Genomic DNA, 19,263 nt, shown 5'->3' with positions numbered 1-19,263 from the left:
CACACACACACACACACACACACACACACACACACACACACACACACACACGCTCTCTCCAACACAAACACACACTCACTCTGTAAAAAATACATTTTTGAGTGGTTAACCACAGAGGAGCCAACTGATGGGGTGTAACCTCTGTAAAACAGCAGCAGCATCTCCTTTTCCCTCTTTGACGAGGAGACTTCCATCTTGGTTATCTTGGGTGGAAATTTAATTCCGTTTTGTATAAAAATCCGCACAACCCTAACAGACACACACCCAGAGCATTAGCTTAGCCTCAAAAGTGAAAGGTTGTGATAAAACAAGAAGCACTCTGTACTGGTTTTTCTTATTCAGGCAGACAGAGTGGACAGCACTCATTCTCTGTGAGGGTCTCTGCTAATCCTCACACACCAAATTCCCAGCAGTGACGAAAGCCAGGGATTGTCTATTCTTCTGTTTTTCTTTTGGTTATGGTTTCTTTTTTATGCGCTGGTGTCATCCTCGCCCAGTCCCCAGGAGGCTCAAAAAAAGGGCAGCGAATACAGAAGTTCTACCTCTCGAAAACATGACGAGATCACAAAGAGGATGTTTTCCAGCAAGTCTGAACAGGAGCAGATCTCCCTACTGGGAGGCCGCTTTAAGGTACGCCAGAACAAGATGGTGCAATTCAACACAACAGCCCTGCTTTAACACTGATCTTTAAAAAGCTGTAAATATTGGTGATGCTTTCATAAAGAAAATACTTTCATCATAAAAGGTAAGGCTCTAGAGTAAGAAGTGTTTTCCTACTTGTGTACATGAGGGGGGAAATGTCACCTTTGACCTCAGCATGGAGAAACAGAATCAAATGAACAGTGAAATGAAGTGTCATAAAAGTCGAATTTACAGCAGGACTGTTGTGCCTGGACCAGTGTACCTCATGGACTGACCGCTGAGTGCACTTAGAAATGGGGATCCAAAGGAGATTATTCAATTATGCTCCTGCTGAAAGAAAGTAAACAGAACATTTAAAAGAAAATGCAAACGAGCTGCACTGGAATCCCTCGGTCAGGTAAAAAAAGAAATGAGAATAATCCCTGTTATAGTACTGATATTCTTAAAATTCAAAAATAAATTCACAGATATTTTAAGCAAGGAAAAAAAAAACAAAACAGAAAAATAATGAGTCCCAAAAATTAATGCACTGGTTGCAGGAAGTGGGCCGGTGTGTCTGATGCACCCCGACTGCTGTCATATTTGCGCTGCTTTCCTCTCTTGAAAATCTACCTTTAATAAATAGTAGAAAAATAATATTTTCCTCTTTAAAGTGTTTCTTCTTGCGTTTCTGTGAATATTGAAGCCTTTTCTTCCTACTTTGAAGTTCACAAACATTCATGGAAAAGTCCAGATATCGTGCCACACTGCTGTGTGTCAGACCAGCAGCCACTGCTTTGGATAAAGGCAGCTGCTTTTCAGAGAAAACAAAGAAAAAAAGAATAAAACAAACTCCAGAGCTTCTTCATGGAGAGTAAAGTTGAAATAGAGGCTGTTTTAGAATCTCACTAGATCCAGTTCACTTTTCAAAAATGCAGTATTTTCACTCCCCTTCAGAGATGTCCCACAGTTTCCATAAATGTTCCAACCTGTGTGGAGTTCGGGATTTAGCCCTGTTTTAAAAAGGGGTCCGACATGAGTGCTTGTACTGTAAAAATCCACTGGTCCTGGAGAATAATAACAATCTTTGACCTCCCCCAAGAAGGCTTTTAGCTTCCAGTTGTGTCCCGTCCTCAGTGAAAGCCAAAAAATGGGCTCACGCAGCTTTTCTGTATGCGTCTGAAGGCTGTTACGTGCTCTTAATCTCGAGTCCTTCAGAAAAATAACAGGAAGTCCCACTTGGTTACATCCACTGGCCCAAGTGCGGCCGCATACACGTGTCCGCTTTTAAATGTGGTTAAATGAAAGAGGGCTCAAGACTGAGATGATGGCACAATGAGATCTTGAAGCGTCACTAAGTCTACCTGTGGCGTCTCCCTCCAACTGTGTGTGCTCTCTACTTACACACCACTGTCTTTTTTTATGTTTAATAAAAAACAAAAACAAAACAAAAGAACAGTTCCGGTCCTTTCAGGAGGATCAGCACTCTGCGTCCACGCTATGCACCGTCACCGCCGCTTGCAGGTGGTGCGTATGCGTGTGCAGCGGGTGGTGGTGCGCGTGCGAGTGCCGGTAGGGGTGGAACTTGTGGCTGAGCAATGCCGCTGTCTGCGGGGGAGTGTCCAGGTCCAGGTCGTCATCGTGGTTGCCAACGTCAACGCCGGCCGAAAGCGGGTCGTTGTTTCCAGGCGGATTCTCGCTGTCCTCCTGCGGGCTCATGGTGCTGTAGCCTGGACACAAAAAGATGTGCAGAGGATGGAGTTATTTCACAATCCTTTCCCTCAAAACTACTGGGCAATTTTAAAATCTTAAGCAAAAAATTCTTAAATATATGTTTCAAAGTTTGAAACTAAATGAAGAAGGCAGCGTGGCAAAGCAAAACTAAACAGTCCCTGCACATGTGGACCTGTCGGTAATGACGCCTGCGCTCCGCTTTAATAGAAATGGGAAGGCACCATAAAATGTAACAACTCAGCTAACTAATGATCGTGAATATTCAGCACAGAAACGTTCCCGTGAGCACACGGCAGCTCATAATGTTTCTGAGTGCAGTACAAGCTATTTGACGGCACTATTTGGTGGCATTTGATGGCACATTAACAAGTAAACATTCCCCAGGGGCTTTTTTTTTTTACTCCTTATGTTTTCAGCTCAGTTTGAAATAATAACAATTTAAAAAAAAGACATGCATATTTATGATCTCATTCTTACACATCTCGCACACACGTTTAGCCCGAGGAGGCAGAAAAATGGGCCGACATGGCTCCTGGTGCACAATGCTAACTGAACTTAGTAACAGGGAAGTGCAGTCACTGAGAAACCATATGAGAAGTACATGACAGGCCGAAATGCACCGACTCCAGAGGTCACTTGTTGACTGCTTTAAGCTACCATATACTGTAGCTTTGGGTTTATTCATAAAGGGTCGTCACAGCAGGCAGCTCTTCATGTTTGATTGGGCAGATTGTTTAGACCAGTTGCCCCAAAGATGATTTGCGTCTCCTCCCTGGGATCAAACCGGGGATCTTTTGGTTGTTAGGTCAATGTGTAATGATTCTCACAGATTGTGGACTGCAATTATTTGCATCCTGCCCAGCAAAGCTTCTACTTTGGGCAATTTCTATAAAATAAATTCTCTTTAGTAATTATTTCTGATTTTTCACCTAAATGGAAACGTTAGTGCAGATCCCATTTATAATCTAAGTGGATTTCACCACCCTGAAGCCCATAAAAAAGCATCTAAAAACACAGTGTGTGAATAAAAATGCTTTTTTAAGAGTCTATGTGAAAATAAATCCACATTCCTTAGTCCTTTATCTCCATCTTTTTCAGCTTCTGAAAAGACACCAGCCGTGCTGCTCTGTGGAACACCAATCTGTTATTACTGTTTGAGTAAATAACCCTGTAAGCCTGAGAGCCTCTATGATTATATTTATAGAAAAATCACTGTCATTTTGGATGATGAAACATTAAACCTCCAGAGACATGCGAACGCATCTGTGGCACGCGGGCTGCAGGCAGTGGGGTTAGAAGTATGTGTGTTTACGGGTCTGGCCCTGCGTTAAATTTATGTCAGAATAACCATTTTCTATCTGACAAACATCTGACACTTGAACATCTAAACCATCAGAGAGCGATCAGTTTTGCAGGGATGCTGGGTTCATATTTTCCAGCAGCAATCCAGCTTAATATTTGCTATACCAAAGCCCAGGTCCAAGCCTACAATTACTGCTGCTCACAACAGTAATGGTAACCTACTGATGCTAAAAAGCACTTCACTCAAAACAATAAACCAGTCATGTTAGAACTCTACTAATGCAGTTTTAAAAAGTTTTTTTCATAATTTAATGCAAACGTTCATATCTTCTTATCATTACATCATTATCATTACAAATAAAGTGAAATATTTCAAGCTGTCTTTTGTTTAATGATTTTGGATTATAGCTCATGAAAACCAGATATCCTGAAATAACACCTGTTATCATTACTATTATAATTATTATATCTTCTTTAAAACAAATTCCAGCATCAATCCAGTGTGGCATTAAGGTGATGTTTCTCATCTTCCTCTTAACAATAACCAACAACCGGTTCAGGTAAGGGAATGACTTGTATGTAAGTTTATTTATACTGTTCTTTTCCTGGTCCTCCAAAGATTAGCTGGCCTAAGACAACAGACAAAGAAGTTCCAGACATGGAAGGTGCCAACTTTGTCACAATTTTTCCCAGTTTTCCCAAAAGCAATAACCCAGTGCTTCAGGTAAATCTACCACCAACTGTGCACTGCTGACCATTTACAGCTGCACCAGGTAGAGGATATCAAATCCTACTTAATGTCATGAGATGAAGGGAGGCCGAGCTAAACTACCATGTTATTATGCCTTGAAGATAGAACTGCAATTTTTCCTCTAACAACTTTAAACAGGTGAAAAACTTGGCAAACCTGTTTGCTTTCTTGGTGAGAATTAGACAAACACATTGATACCACTCTCATGGATGTTAAGAATAAAGCTCTAATAACCAATTAGCTTAGCGTCAATATAGAGTAAAGCAACTAGCCTTCGTGTCGTCCAAAGTTTATAAAAAATAAAAATAAAAAATCCATTATGGCTGTCCTTTTTTGGTCACTGCTTCTTATAAAGCTAGTTGCAAAAATAAAATCAGATTTGTCTTATGGGGAGTTTGGTGCCAGACTTCTGTATGCAGTGATTAGCTAACTTAAGCTAAGCTACTAGCTGCTAGCTATATAATCAAAAGTTAAATTTTAGATCTTAGCTAGAAAGCAAATTCAAAATTTCAAACTATTACAAAACAATACTTTTTAATAGTTTAATCCTTACTTAAAATGCTCTATTATTATTATTAATAGTAATGTTAAGTGAAGTGTCTGACCTGTACCAACATTTTAAAACTCATGGCCTTCCCTCTTTCAGTGACCAGGTAAACATGTACTTTTAAACACTGTTCAAAATCATATTTAGTCGTAATTCATTAGTAATTAAGCTTTTTTGTCTTATAATTTATAGGTAGATTATACATAAATATCAATGTAAACAGCCGACAATTATATACGCGATACCTAATACAGGATGGGGCCACTGCCATTCTGTCTTTTCTTAAAGGTTAAACATTCCTATTCTAGTTCTAAAGGTTTGTTGGGTTACATAGCATTCAAATGTTTGAAGTACAAACAGACTGAAAATTGCCAGGTGTGTGGATTAAACTTGGAGATTATATGGCTATATGCAGCACACGTTCCTTAATGGCTGGTTTGAACTGTTGCCTGGAAGCTTATCCTTAAAGCGGACCACACAGCAAACAGAGTTTGTGCGTCATTCAGCAGATTTAATGGTCTGTTTTTGGTGATCTGTATATAGGCTTGTGTGCAAGTCTGAGTGACTAAATAATGGTGGGAAGGAACCTTTGACTGATGAGAGACAAGCAGCAACTTTGAAGCTAATAATGCTTGTGTATGTGTAAAGTTATATTCGCTAATGGACTAACACCCACTCTTTCCATTATTTCTTACTCATCTTCCTCTCTCTTCCTGTCCTCTTGCCCTTGCTTTTTACTTATTTCATCATTTTTGCATCTCCCCACTTGTTCTCCATGTTTCATTTTACAAACCCTCCCCATCTTCAGCTGCACAAAATATTAAGACTGCTTGTGGTATTAGCCAGTTTACATCATTGCATTACACTCTAATCTTTACGGCAAGAGTATGATAATCAAATGTTGTATCAAATAAATACATCTAATCCTTGAAAAAGAGAGGTGGAAGTAGAGAAAAAGAACCACATTCCACTGTTCCTACAATCAATACTGTATGCAGCACACAGCAGACAAGCTCGTTCTGTTACATTTTAGCCCACTCTCCTCTCTTCATATTCATCCCTCTTCTCTCTGGCATCATCAGTTATGCAACATCTAACCGAGACACTCACTGCCAGGAAGTGGAGTGATGCTACATGTAGGTGGTAAGTGCCCATGTGGGTGAAACTGTCCATCCACATTGAGCGTCAGACTTGCGAGTTCTACAAACGTTAACAGTGAACATGAGCAGCTCTTCCAGAGCTAAAGATAAGAGAAAACACAGTTCAGAACTGTGATATAACAAAAAGAACAAGCCAGGAGATGCTCCAAAGCGCAGGAACTGAGAGCTAACTGCAGATCTGTTATGACACCATGTAGCTAAAATGAATCATTTTAAGGTTTTATATTCAATAAAGTACAAACTTGATTTCATGTTGCGTCGCTGCTTTTAGCCCAGGCAACTGTGACAGACTTTTAATGGGCAATATTTATCCAACATCTTCAAACTCTTGAGCTTTTTCCAAGTCAGCAGAGATACTGTGATCCTCTGTGACCCTGGGGGTCTTTCTCCTAGACGATTATGTTCAGCAAACCTCCTGATCGTTCCCTTAAACTCTAACCTCCTCCTTTAAGCACAAAGGAGAAGCAGCTTTAGTGGCAGATTACTCTGAAGCAGAGCTTGCATGCAGTCTGCCCTTCACTTCCTGGACAATTCATGCAAATGAATATTTATATGTTATAGCAATATTCAAAATGTACATCTATAGCAATATAAATATAATCTTTGCTGGAGGCAAACTCATGTGAGTAACACTTTATAAAGTACAGTATGGTCCACTTTTGTAACCAGTGGATGATTCATTTTCCGTAAACAACATTCATTTAGGCTGAGTTGTTATACAAGACTTACACAGAATTAAGGCAACTATTACTTAAATTATCAACACCCACTCATTACAGGCTTCCTCAGCCACCATAATGACTTGACTGGGATCGATTTAGGCTTTTTTGCGCCAACCTTCTTGAAACTGCAACTATAAGAATCAGGAACTCTCGAAATAGTTAAATCAGTGGTTTTGTTTTGACACAGCATTGCTGACATTTCAGGTATGACTGACTCAGTTCCGCTTTCCATCAGCACTGACATACAGCGCTGTCACAGCTGCACACAGCTTCATCGTAAATATCCAGGTTTCTGCGTGCCCAAATGGTTCTCTTACCATGGTCACTCTCTGTCCCGGACCGCCCCCAGTACCTCCGTCTCCGCTCGGGAGTGTGAGTGTGTCTCTCGATCACTGCAGCTATGAATCGAGTATTGCTGACTGAAAATAAAAGAGAGCAAATGGGTCAAGAAGATGTGCACCTGTGCTGTCAAAAAGTAAGGTTCTACATAAATGTACAAAATGCTCATGATACAATACACTATGTAGCCAAAAGTATTTGCTCATCTGCTTTCACATGCATATGAACCTCCCATCCCTAATTCATCGGGTTTAATATGATGATGGCCCACCCTTAACAGCTTCAACTCTTCTGGGAAGGCTTTTTACAAGGTTTAGGAATCTTTCTGAGAATTTTGACTATTCTTCCAGAAGCCCATTTGTGAGGTCAGAAAGACAGACGAGAAGGCCTGGCTCAGAGTCTCCCTTTAAATTCATCCCAAAGGTGTTCTGTTGGGTTAAGATCAGGACTCTGTGCAGGCCAGTCAAGTTCTTCCACACCAAACCCGCTCATCCATGTCTTTATGGACCTTGCTTTGTGCACTGGTGCACAGTCATGTGGGCCATCTCCATATTGGGAGCAGAGTTGGGAGCATGAAATTATCCAAAATGTGTTGGCATGTTGAAGCATTAAGAGTTCTTTTCACTAGATAATAATCCCACACCAGACGAAGAAGAGTGATTTGTCACTCCAGAGAACAAATCCTCTGGCAGTCCTGTGGTGGCGTGCTTTATACCATTTCATCTGACACTTTGCATTACGCTTGGTGATGTGAAGCTTGGATGCAGCTCCATCATGGAAGTCCATTCAATGAAGCTCTCTATGAACTAACCTTGAGCTAATCACATGAAGTTTGGAGGTCTGTAGTACCAGACTTTGCAGAAGGTTGGTGACCTCTGTGCACTATGCACCTTAGCATCTGAGGCTCTGTGATTCCACCATTTTGTGGCTGACTGTGGCTGTTGTTCCCAGCTGCTTCCACTGTGTTATAATACCACTAACAGCTGACTGTGGAATATTTACTAGTGAGGACTGGATTTATCAAACATGTGGCATCCTATCAGTGGCACACTGGAATTCACTGAACTGCTGAGAGCAATCCATTCTTTCACTAATGTTTGTAGAAGCAGTCTGTGTGCCTAGGTGCTTAATTTTATACACCTGTGGCCATGGAAGTGACTGGAACACCTGTATTAGATGATTTGGATGGATGAGTGAATACTTTTGGCAATATAGCGTAGATCAGTACGACATCAGACAACACTCACTGATTCCTCTGTCCTCGTGACTGTCTTCATCCCTCTCATCTCTTTCATTATCAAGGTTGGACATTCTCACCGACATTTCTGAAGCGACGTGGAGAAAAAGAAGAAGAGTAAGAATGATGAAAACAAACACATGAATGTGTGTGCATGTGGGAACTGTAGATATTCAGTAGGCATTAGGCTGCACCCCCAAAAGCTGCAGCTTAAATTTCCATGTATATGTGTTTTTGGTGAAAGCACTGACACCTAAGTACACAAAGCTGAGTAACTCTGAATCTATGAGCCAAATGCTCAGACTAATACCCCGTGATAACGTAGCCACACTCTCCACTATTCCAGGTTGTTTACCAAACTTCCAGACTGAAAGTGACTTGGACTGAGGAGCTTTAATGAGGTTGTAATCTTGTTTGATGTTTTTGTCAATATTTCTGTGTAATTACACAAATCATACAGAAGCAGCAGCTGCTGCTGTGCTGATGCTAATGTCAGCTGTTTAGCTCCAGCGGCACTCGCCAGTTGCTGTAGCGCTTGTTAATCACATTCCTTTAAGGCTGTGTTTTTGTCTGTTCTTTTTTTTTTTAAAGAAATGACATCATTTAAACTAAAATAAACATAACAAACATTGTAGTTCTTGTAACTTTTTTTCCAGTGTTACAAATACAGGCCAACCAGATGCACTTTCACAGCTCTGAGATTCTCCACAGCTTCACAAAAGGTGCGTGACAAAACAAATATGGGAATTTATGCATTAGTCCTACCCTGCGCAGCTAGCGGAGACATGTGCTGGTGCGAGCGCCTGTGAATCTGGTGTCTGTATGCATACACAGCCAGCACCAGCACCATGATGCATCCCATAATGCCCCCAGCCACTGGACCCACAGGGGCGCTCTTGATCATGTTCAAAGAGGCTACCTCCTCATCTGCAGAAGAGAGAACAGACAGAAGGTTTTCTTTTAAAGAAGTCACAAAGGATTTCAGATGGCTCAAGGAGAGACAATACAACAAGCCAGTATCAAACAGCTCGGGCTCAGATCCTCACTCCTGCTGAGATGCTGGTACATTTTCTCCCTCGCTTCGATTCTCTCGTCAGTGTGAAGTACCACTGAAAAAGCCTTCAACTGCAGGAAGACGGCCAATTCTCTTTCCAAAGAAAATTACCAGGCAACGGAAAAGTTTCAGGGAAAAATATAAATCTAAATAAAACTGTTGTCTTAAGGACCTGAAAGAAATGATTTAACTTTGACTTCTTGTGCTGTTGCTTTTTTCATCACTATGAAGTTGCTCTACAGAGTATTCAATAAAAAGGCCTCATAATGGTTCATAATGGTGGGCTCAATCTACAACTCTAAAACATTTAATAAATATGTTGATGAAGCCAAGGGTCCAAAGAGGACATATATAATAAATTGGAAAAAAAAATCTCAATTTCTTTGGGTAAAGAACTCACCCATAAGCCCCAAGCCATCTGCATAGGGACTTTTGGCACCAACAATGCCGCCGAAACACTCCTTCTGCAGGGCACAGTAAGGCTTGTCGAGGTGAGTCTTCCCATCACTGTCCACCATGCACCACTCGCAGTCCAGCACACCGAAACAGTCACTGGGGACGCAGAACGCAGATATCAAGCAGTTGATACATTATATTACAGTTTGGCAATAACATGGAAATAACAGGGACTGACAATAATGAGGTAATAAATAATATACACATTAGGCTACCTGATTCTGCAAGCCCTTGTGAATAAGGGAGCAGCTGAATGTACAGTCGGTACTTGTCTGACTGTGATTCATAAAAAGTATTAATCAGATTCATGAATCTAATATAAAGGCTGAAATTTTTTGCAATAGTGTAGTGCGAGATAAAAAGAAAAAGTAATACTGATGAAAGATACTTCAGTAGCAATGAAGCAAAACTGTTCAGCAATAGTAGAGTAATCGATATGGTAAAACTCAGTGCTTCAGTTGTAATAAGGTTATATTGGTGCAATAATGTATTTTTTTTATATATATAACTATTATTACCTAATAACCTGATAGTAGGTTGATTAGACTGTATTATACAACGCAAAAAAACAAAAGAATCAAACTGGGGACTACCTTCAAAATAAGATTTCTCGAAAGGCAAAAATAGACAATTACTATATGACAGCCCTCAAAAGCATTCTTCCGGTTGTTTCCAAGTGAAATAAAAACAAAAGTTACAATTTATTCATTTCATCTGTTATCTGGAAAGTCATTTAATCATGTAAAAACCAGGTGCAATACCCGTTACTACTGCAGTTTCTCCATAATGCTCCAAAACAGATGACGACATAAAGTGTCATTACAAATAATTACACATAAACTGCTCACAATTTAAGGAACACTTAAAAAAACAACAAAAACAAAAAAAAAACACATCAGATCTTACTGGGGGGAAGAAAATTATGCAGCAAGCTGGGCCATTTTGCTAAAATGATATCGCAGCAACTCAAAATGATACTCTGTGGTTCGCCTGACCCTTATGTGCTGGTATTCATGCCTGACAATGTAACCAATTACACCGGTGCAGGGTCTGACAATCTAGGGTTTCATTCTGATACCTAATGGCAGTCAGGGTGTCATTGTCTAGCCTGTAGAGGTCTGTGCGTCCCTCCATGGATATGCCTCCTCAGACCATCACTGACCCACCACCAAACTAGTCATGCTGAACGATGTTACAAGCATCATAATGTTCGCTGCAGTTTTTCTTCTTCACAAGTTGCCAGTGGTGGACCTGCCAATTCATGTTTTCTATGACAAACACCAATCTGGCTCCACAGTGCTGGGCAGTGAGCACAGGGCCTTCCACAGGGTTATAGGTCTTCCACCTCCCTGTCCAGCTCTCCTGGAGTAACTCCCTGTCCAAGTCAGATGTTTCCACCTGTAAAGCCATTCCTTCTTTTGGGGGTTGTCTCTTGTTGCCACTCTAGTGAATCTTTTGTCTATTGTATCAACACCAAAACAACTTATTAACCCCTCTGCTACTTAAAAGTTTAACTGACTTGACGCTGAACTCTTATTAAAAGTGTTCCTTTAATTTTTTGAGCACTATAAATTGCAACCTAATGTCCACTATTACCATGGTTTTTATTTTCCTTTCAGTTGTTCTGATAGCTCCCCAATTAGACTCCTGCTTGATTGCTTTAGCGATGTTAAGTCATGGATGGCTCTAAACTTTTACAATTTTAATGAACGTAAAACGGAAGCTATTCTGTTTGGCCCGAATCGTTCCTCTGATATCCCTGATGTTGACCTTGCTGCTCTGACCCCTCACCTGAAGAGCTCGATTACCAATCTTGGGTTAAAAATCGACTCTGCACTTATTTTTGAGGGCCACGTGAATGGGGTGGTGAAATCATCATTTGATCAACTCAGGCGTCTGTCGAAGGTTAAACAGTTTCTTTCAAGGCGTGATTTGGAGACTGTTATCCACGCTTTTATAACCTCACGCTTGGATTATTGCAACTACCTTCTAATAGGGGTTGGAATGGGCACTCTGACACGCCTGCAACTAGTACAGAATGCTGCAGCACGGTTTTTATCTGGTAAAAGGAAATTTGAGCACATTACTCCGGTCCTGGCTTCCAATTGAATTTAGGATTCATTTTAAAGTTCTTTTATTGGATTTTAAATCCTTAAATGGCCTGGCACCTGCATATTTGTCTGATTTGCTGAAGCCCTATGTCCCCACTCGTTCACTCCGGTCAGCTCCGGTCTTCACATTAGGCAATCGACATCAGTGCTGGTTTTTGTCAGGTTTTGTATTGTTTATTGTCATTTATGCTTAGAGGTGTATAATCGATTGTGTAGTGATAGGATGTGTGATCCTTAATAGTCTGCAGAGACGTTGTGTGCATTCCACAGTGCTCTGGCATTAAGACCCACACTCTGGGAGCATGGGAGAGGTCGTACCTTCTCTTATTGTTTTATGGTAGGATAAACGTATCTATATCTGTTTTAGTCTAAGTGCCTTTGTTTAGATGAACTGCTGGACTTCCAGACCAGCAGGTTTAGGGAAGTCTCACTCACTCACTCTCTCACACACACACACACACACACACACTTTGTTTGTATGTAGACGTCATATGTTAATGAACCATGTATATTCATGTAACCTCAATAAAAGAGCAGTGTTATGGGGGAGCAGACGAGAGCGACTGGGGTCAAGCGAAGGAACGGCGTTTGTCCGGTTCTCTCCCGTGCACGAGAAACATGAAGAACTTTGCCTACTCGTGTCTTGTTTTGCTGTGTAGCAAATTGTCCTTAACGTTTCAGCGAATAGGTTTACACTACAAACCTATCAGTTTTTAAATCCAGATTGAAAATGCATTTTTATTCGCTGGCTTTGGACTCAGTGGTTAACTGACTTGTATTTACTTATATTTTATTGTTTTTGCTATGTTTATTATTTTTATCGTATTTATTATTCTTATTGTGTCTCTTATATTTCTATTGTTCAGCACTTTGGTCACCCTTGTGTGTGTTTTTCTATGCTGTCTATGTTTGGTTTATTCATTTTAGTAACATTTGACCACAATTAATAAGCATATTAGTGATATTATAAAAGCATGTCATTTTAAAATGCTCTTTATTTATTCATCAGCTCTCTATCACTGTGCTGTTACACCTGTCAAAGTGTACCAAATGTGCAAAGTTGGTGTACGTACCTGCTGGTGTATCTCTGGCTACAGCGGGTGTTGATACACTGGGGCAGCGTGTCGTGCAGGCTGGGATCAATCACATTCAGACTGACAGGCTCTTGATGCACCTCGCAGCTGGGATTCCTAAGAAAAATACACCAAAAAAAAGACACATTTTCTTGGTCAAAACACAAATCAATTACATTAACTAGACAATATAAACCCGAATTCTACCATTAAATATGATTAAACTGGGGAAAAAAAGATCATAAAAAAATAAAAATCAAAGCACGAGCACACAAAGAAATGTCTTCACCATGTCAATCAGCTCTAAAGAGACACGTCGATGCTGCCAGACAAATACAGAGGGAAAAAAACTGACAGTGAAAAAAATTTAATTGCACGTCTTCCTGAAATAAAGGAGAAATTGGCATTTTAAACATTGACATGCTGTCAAAGACTGCTGATGGCTGATGAAAGGAGGTGAGTGTAATAAGGGAGAGAAATGTGAGAGGCACTGTGAATGATGGATGGGATGCAGAGTGGCTCAAACAGTAAAGGAAAAGACCTGGAACAGACAGAGTGATGCAGCAGGAAAGCAAGAGATATAAAAGTGAGAAAACACCCACAAACATTTGCACAGGAAGCTTTCAAAAAGTTTGAAGCGTCACACGTGCACGTCTGCAAAACACGTTGAGGGAAATATGACAGGAACTCTTAACTTAGAAATGAAGAAAGCAGGTGGCCTTTAAAACACCACATGCAAGCAGGAAGGCTGGAGAAATGAATTTTACAGTCAAGAACCCTTTCGTCCCATTCCTTTAAATCTAAGATCAAAGCAGTGTGACTTTCATCTGGGCTTTTAAAGACCGTTTTGAAGCACTTCTGGCATAAAGGGAACTGAGGGCTATGTCTTACACCAAGCTGCATCACTATTTGACCAAGAAGAAGAACAAAAGAGGCATCATCTGAAAGTTAAGAACCAATAAAAAAAACAAGTTCGGCCTCAAGAGTGACTGAACTTAATCCTGATAAGATGTGGGAGGATTTTCTCAACTACCTTGCAAATAGTGTGGCATAGCTCCCTCTAGAATGACTAATACGCTCTCTGGTGGGTATCTCACTGCTCTGCAGTCACTGGGTAGTTCAGTATGCAAGCCAAGCATGTTTTCCTAATACTGTCATATAAAGGCATCTTGTGTAAACCATTGACTGTTTTCTATGACATTATTTTCAGATTCTGTAAGCGCTGAGGTCAGCTGTAATTTCTTTCTGCTGTCATTTGTAGCTCATCTTCGGTGATTATAACTTGGGACAGTATTATCGCAGATGTATGATGTACCTGCAGTAATGTAAACTCGCCGGCTGCTTCATTACGTACATCCATTGAACTGCAGTATAACACAACTATCTAATCTGCCAGTCATGTGACAGCAATTCAGTGGATTTAGCCATGTAGTCATGGTCACGATGATGGTCAAACTGAGCATCAGGATGGAGAAGAAAGGTGGTTTAAATGACTTTGAATGCAACATGGTTTTGGTCCCAGACAGGCTAATCTACCATCTCTCTGTTTACAGAGATCATCCGAAATAAAGAGAATATCCAGCGAGTGGCAGCTCTCTGGGAGAAAAAGTCTTGTTGAGGTCAGAGGAGAATGGCCAGAAGACTTCTTCAAGCTTGTAGGAATGGAACAGTTTACTCAAATAAGGACTTGTTACAACCGAGGTATGCAGAAGAGCATCTCTGAGTTGGGCTACAGCAGCAAAAGACCACACTGAGTGCAGCTCCTGTCAGCTAGGAACAGGAAGCTGGGGATGCAATTCACACATGATCACCAAGATTGGGCAACAGAAGGTTGGAAAAATCTTTGGTGGTCTGAGGAGTCTCCATTTCTGCTGCGACATTTATGCTTGATCCATCCTCCACACCCTATCTGAATATTGTTGCTGACCAAATCGCTTTATGACTACAGTCTAAGGATCTTGGAAAACTTGGAAACTACGATAACCTGGATGACTGAGAAGCTTCACAGACATATTTATGACTACAGTGTACCAGTCGTCTAATGGCTACTTCTAGCAGGTCAACACAACATGTCACAAAGCTCAAATCATGTTGAACATGACAGTGAGTTTATTGTACACAAATGGCTTCCCAGTCACAAGATTTCAATCTTTCCTAACCCTTTCAGATATGGCCGCACGAGGGATTCACGATTCTGCATCAACCATGTGATACCATCATGTCCAAATGGACCAAAATGTCTGAAAGATATTTCCAGATTTCCAGAATATTTCCAGAACCTTGTTGTGTAGTGGCATGAGCAGTTCTGAAGGCAGAAGGGGTAAAGTGTATGTGCTTTAGACAATGTACCCACCTGTTCTCAGCATTGGTGAGGTTGCCTGTACACTCGTTGACCTCCAGAGGGCACTCACAGGGACACTCGCACTCATTCTGCTCCATTCTGAACAGCAAACAGTTAAACAGCAGATCAGTGAGAAACTTGTATTCACAGTTTGATTCAAACTTAATGTTTACTTAATCTTTAAGCAAATTCCTTGACTGAAAAAGTCACTGTGTGACTCCTGAACCTGTGCAAGCTGCAGCATCACTGCTGCATCAAACTGTCAAACTCTGGGTGTTGGATTCGTGCAAAATCAGACCCATTCTTATTTTTCAACAGGAGCATTACTTTATGTTAACAAAGCATTAATGTGTCAGAGAGCTAAACGGTAAAGAGAATTCGGTACTGACCTGTGGCAGTTGAGACACAGCCGGTCTACCGTGCTGCAGGCACAGAACGCCAAGGAGTCGCACGTCTCGTTCACAATGCCGGCAAAGGCGTTGGTGCCGGGGATTCTGGTAAGGCGGTATTTAGAACAATGGCTACCATGGACCAGGTTGGTGAGGTCCCCCTAAAGGAGAAAGAGTTGGAGAGGTCACTCTAACCTCTACATCGCTACACAAATCCATGGAAAATCAATATACTTTTTAATCTTCTTTAAAAAAAAAAAAAAAAAGGTGAGAGAAACTTCAAAACTGCACACACTAAACAGAAACTTTGAAACAGAAAGAGCTGCAGAAGTTTCTAACACCAGCCTCAAAGTGCTTTTTACCCATGTAAGGATGGGCAAGATGAAGGCACAGAATGTTTCATTTCCAACCACACACAGACTCAACAGAGTCACAAATAGCAAACAGAAGTTTGCAACAGCACGTATGACCACAAGATGGCAGTGTTACACTACAAGATTTTTCCATATTGCTATGCAGGGCCCAGAGGAGAGTGTCTGTTTTTGCTACTACAGTATGAATGCTATGAAAGTACACATTCATACCTCTAGTTATGCTACATTTTTATGCGACTCACCACAATGCTGGTGTTGAATTTGTAGAAGCGCTGGACTGTGCGGTCACTGAAGCTGTTGCAGAGGTTTTTCTTGACAAAGTTGGGGTGGTTTAGGATGTCATTGGCCACCAGTGGCTCCTACCAAAGGAAAGAAAATAGATTTCATTAGAATTATGACAAAATCATGCTCCTAAAGGTTTCTATCCATTCCTATTTCCATGTTAACTTGTGTTTGTGCATTTACCTTGTGTGTGATGTGCTGTTGCTCTGCTGGGGCATGACCTTTGGGGTCAATGAGAGTCGGGTGAGCAACCAGGTACCCTCTGTCCTCCATTATGAAGCACCTAAAATAAAAATGAATAAAACTGGCAGTCAGGATCAACTTAATGAATTCATCAATTTAGTCGGTACTTCGTCAGAACATTGCCATTACTGAGGTTTTCACTCAAAACATTTAATTGCTATTTCTATATTGTATTCCTAGTCTATATAACACAGCTCTGTTCTTCTCCCCACTGTCCGTTGTGTGTTTTTCCAAATCATGCCCTCTTGGTTCCAGGGGCTGATCCTGTTTTTTATGACCCATAAACACCAACAGAGTGAGCATGACAGAAGAAGCAAGAGAAAGTGGAGAAAGACAGAACAAAGAAGTGAGGGTTGGTGGGGGAGGCAGGTGTGGAAGTAGATAGATGAAGAAAAGAACAGACATAAAAGCTGGGGAAAGTATGTAGAACAGAGGCAGGAGCAACACTACAACTCCAGCAGGAATGTTGTGATAATCAGCTTATGTCTTCCTCTGGCTTTCTTTATTCTTCACGCACAGCCGGCGAGTTTAATTCTTGCTCAGCCGAACAGAAATTTAGCTCCCTGACACAGAAACTGACACTGAAAAGAGAAAGGAAAAACTTGCATAGAGAAGAGAAAAGAAGGGAGCCGCACAATCCATCCTCTTTTTACCTGATCTTATTGCCTTTGTCCTGGTTGCAGATGGGCACCAGGTCCAGGAGGACCTTGTAGAAGTAGCGAAGGGTGAAGTCTATACCCATCACTGCAACAGCGTAGCCAGGTGCCATTTGAGAGCTACGAATAGACAAAAATACACAGAGAAAAAAGGTATTTAGTGGGGTTTGAAATTCTGTGGAAAGGGAAAACAAAATCTGGAAAAAGTCCGTCTTCAGGATACTTGGCTTCCTACTAAGGATCCCTACTTTTCTATAGACCTTTTAAACACACAAAACAAGAAAAAAACATAACGCACTGCTTGATCTCCTGAAATCAGTGTTTACTGTAGACTGTATATTATGCTTACTGAGGCGAGAGTACAACAGCACTAATCCGGCCTTATCTCGCACACACTGACGAGGAATGTTTGTGTATGCTAAACACTTGCACGGACTGTGGTAAACAGCTCTTTTACTGCTGCAAGCGGCACCGTGGCTATCGCGGTGATTTGCATTTGAAGCTCACTGAACTCGAAACAAATACTTTGAGTTCAACCACCGCTGCAGCCCTTTGAAGTCTCTAAGCCTAGGCCTGATTCTACAAAATATTCTGCAGTCAGTTCTGTGATAACTGGCCAAAGGAAATGGTGGAACACTCGATATATTATTTGGTTTTTCCTTTTTTTGTACCACCAGAAGTTGGTTGCACTATGCTGACTTGGCTGAGGGCACTCTGAAAGAAAAGACACTTGAAGACAATTGTGACTAAGCCCAGACCATTTGGTTACAGGATGTCATCTCACTTGGAAAACAACCCTATAGCACAGAATGGTCAATGGGCTCCTTAAGTTTCCCTCAGATTACTTCCTGCCTTCAGAGATAGTGCAGTCTGGCTAAGCTGACTTCTGGGCCGAGAGCCTAGCTGCCCACAATGATTGTTCTGACTCATACCAACAGTGAGTCTGCTCTCCAATATCTAATAAAAAGAGCTGGCAATTTTTACTTGACTTTTGCTCTGGTGCAGTAAAATATAACACATTCTGCGTTTAACCCCCCACCCACCCACACCCCTGAAAACAAACAAACAAACAAAAAAAACCCAAACATAACCAGTGCTCCCACCTGGAGGCATGGATGGTGTGGCTGATTGTGACAACGTATCCGGCCCCGCCCACATCCAGGTACGGCCCCGTGAAGGTGATGAGGCCAGGGTTAGCCACAGCATGCTGGTACCTACGCAAAACAGCACACAGTCATTGGGATACAACATGAAGTGATTCTTTTGCAGTTCCCAATGATAACTCAACTCAACTGTGGCCATTGAAGGAAATGCTACAGGAAACACTGTTCTTATGGGTTCTAAGGGGAAAAGTCATCAACACAAGATCTGCTGCAGTGATTGTGAGATTCAAATAGCTTCAGAATCCCTAAACTTACATCATCTGGGAGCTGGGAGAGACATTTGCAGTCTCTTTGGTCTCTCAGTCAGATGCAAGCAAGTACATTTTGTTTTAGGCCTGTTTTTCACTAATGGAGAACCAATTAACATCACTGTTGACAGGAAATGCACCTTTCTAATAGCAAAACCTAATCTTTCAATGTCCAAACTAACTGAATAAAAAACAAAAAAGGTTAAGACACGAAAAGACAATACTCAAGACTTCAAAAAGAAAATCCAAACAAAAAACAAAACAAGGACATCAACACGGGGAATGTCCATCTTTTATGTACAGTCTGATACATAAATGGCCTGATTTGGGGAAAAGAAAACACTTGACCTTTTTTTTCATAGATCTTACTTTAATGTTTCAATAATGAAAAAAAACCTAAAATTCTACATTTTGTAAACGTACTAGGCTTATTAATATTGGAAAACATTATCTGACACGC

The 19,263-nt window shown here is 41.0% G+C and overlaps 1 protein-coding gene across 1 annotated transcript in view; it reads right to left on the bottom strand.

Annotated features, from left to right (window-relative positions):
• Window positions 1-55: 55 nt before the first annotated feature.
• Window positions 56-19,263, bottom strand: part of cachd1 (cache domain containing 1) — a 99,646-nt gene continuing 80,438 nt past the window's right edge. The window contains exons 16-27 of the mRNA XM_005743278.2: window positions 18,496-18,606; window positions 17,390-17,512; window positions 16,677-16,776; window positions 16,454-16,570; window positions 15,838-15,998; window positions 15,461-15,547; window positions 13,108-13,224; window positions 9,868-10,019; window positions 9,179-9,340; window positions 8,424-8,501; window positions 7,155-7,256; window positions 56-2,351 (exon numbers count right to left, since the gene is read on the bottom strand). Coding sequence (XP_005743335.1) covers window positions 2,101-2,351; window positions 7,155-7,256; window positions 8,424-8,501; window positions 9,179-9,340; window positions 9,868-10,019; window positions 13,108-13,224; window positions 15,461-15,547; window positions 15,838-15,998; window positions 16,454-16,570; window positions 16,677-16,776; window positions 17,390-17,512; window positions 18,496-18,606 — 1,561 coding nt within the window. The 3' untranslated portion in view covers window positions 56-2,100. The remainder of the gene's footprint in view (window positions 2,352-7,154; window positions 7,257-8,423; window positions 8,502-9,178; window positions 9,341-9,867; window positions 10,020-13,107; window positions 13,225-15,460; window positions 15,548-15,837; window positions 15,999-16,453; window positions 16,571-16,676; window positions 16,777-17,389; window positions 17,513-18,495; window positions 18,607-19,263) is intronic.

This window comes from Pundamilia nyererei, unplaced genomic scaffold (assembly GCF_000239375.1).
Source record: "Pundamilia nyererei isolate P.nyererei 1_Seehausen unplaced genomic scaffold, PunNye1.0 scaffold00130, whole genome shotgun sequence".
Taxonomy (NCBI): domain Eukaryota; kingdom Metazoa; phylum Chordata; class Actinopteri; order Cichliformes; family Cichlidae; genus Pundamilia; species Pundamilia nyererei.
This window is presented reverse-complemented; position numbering and strand designations above follow the sequence as displayed.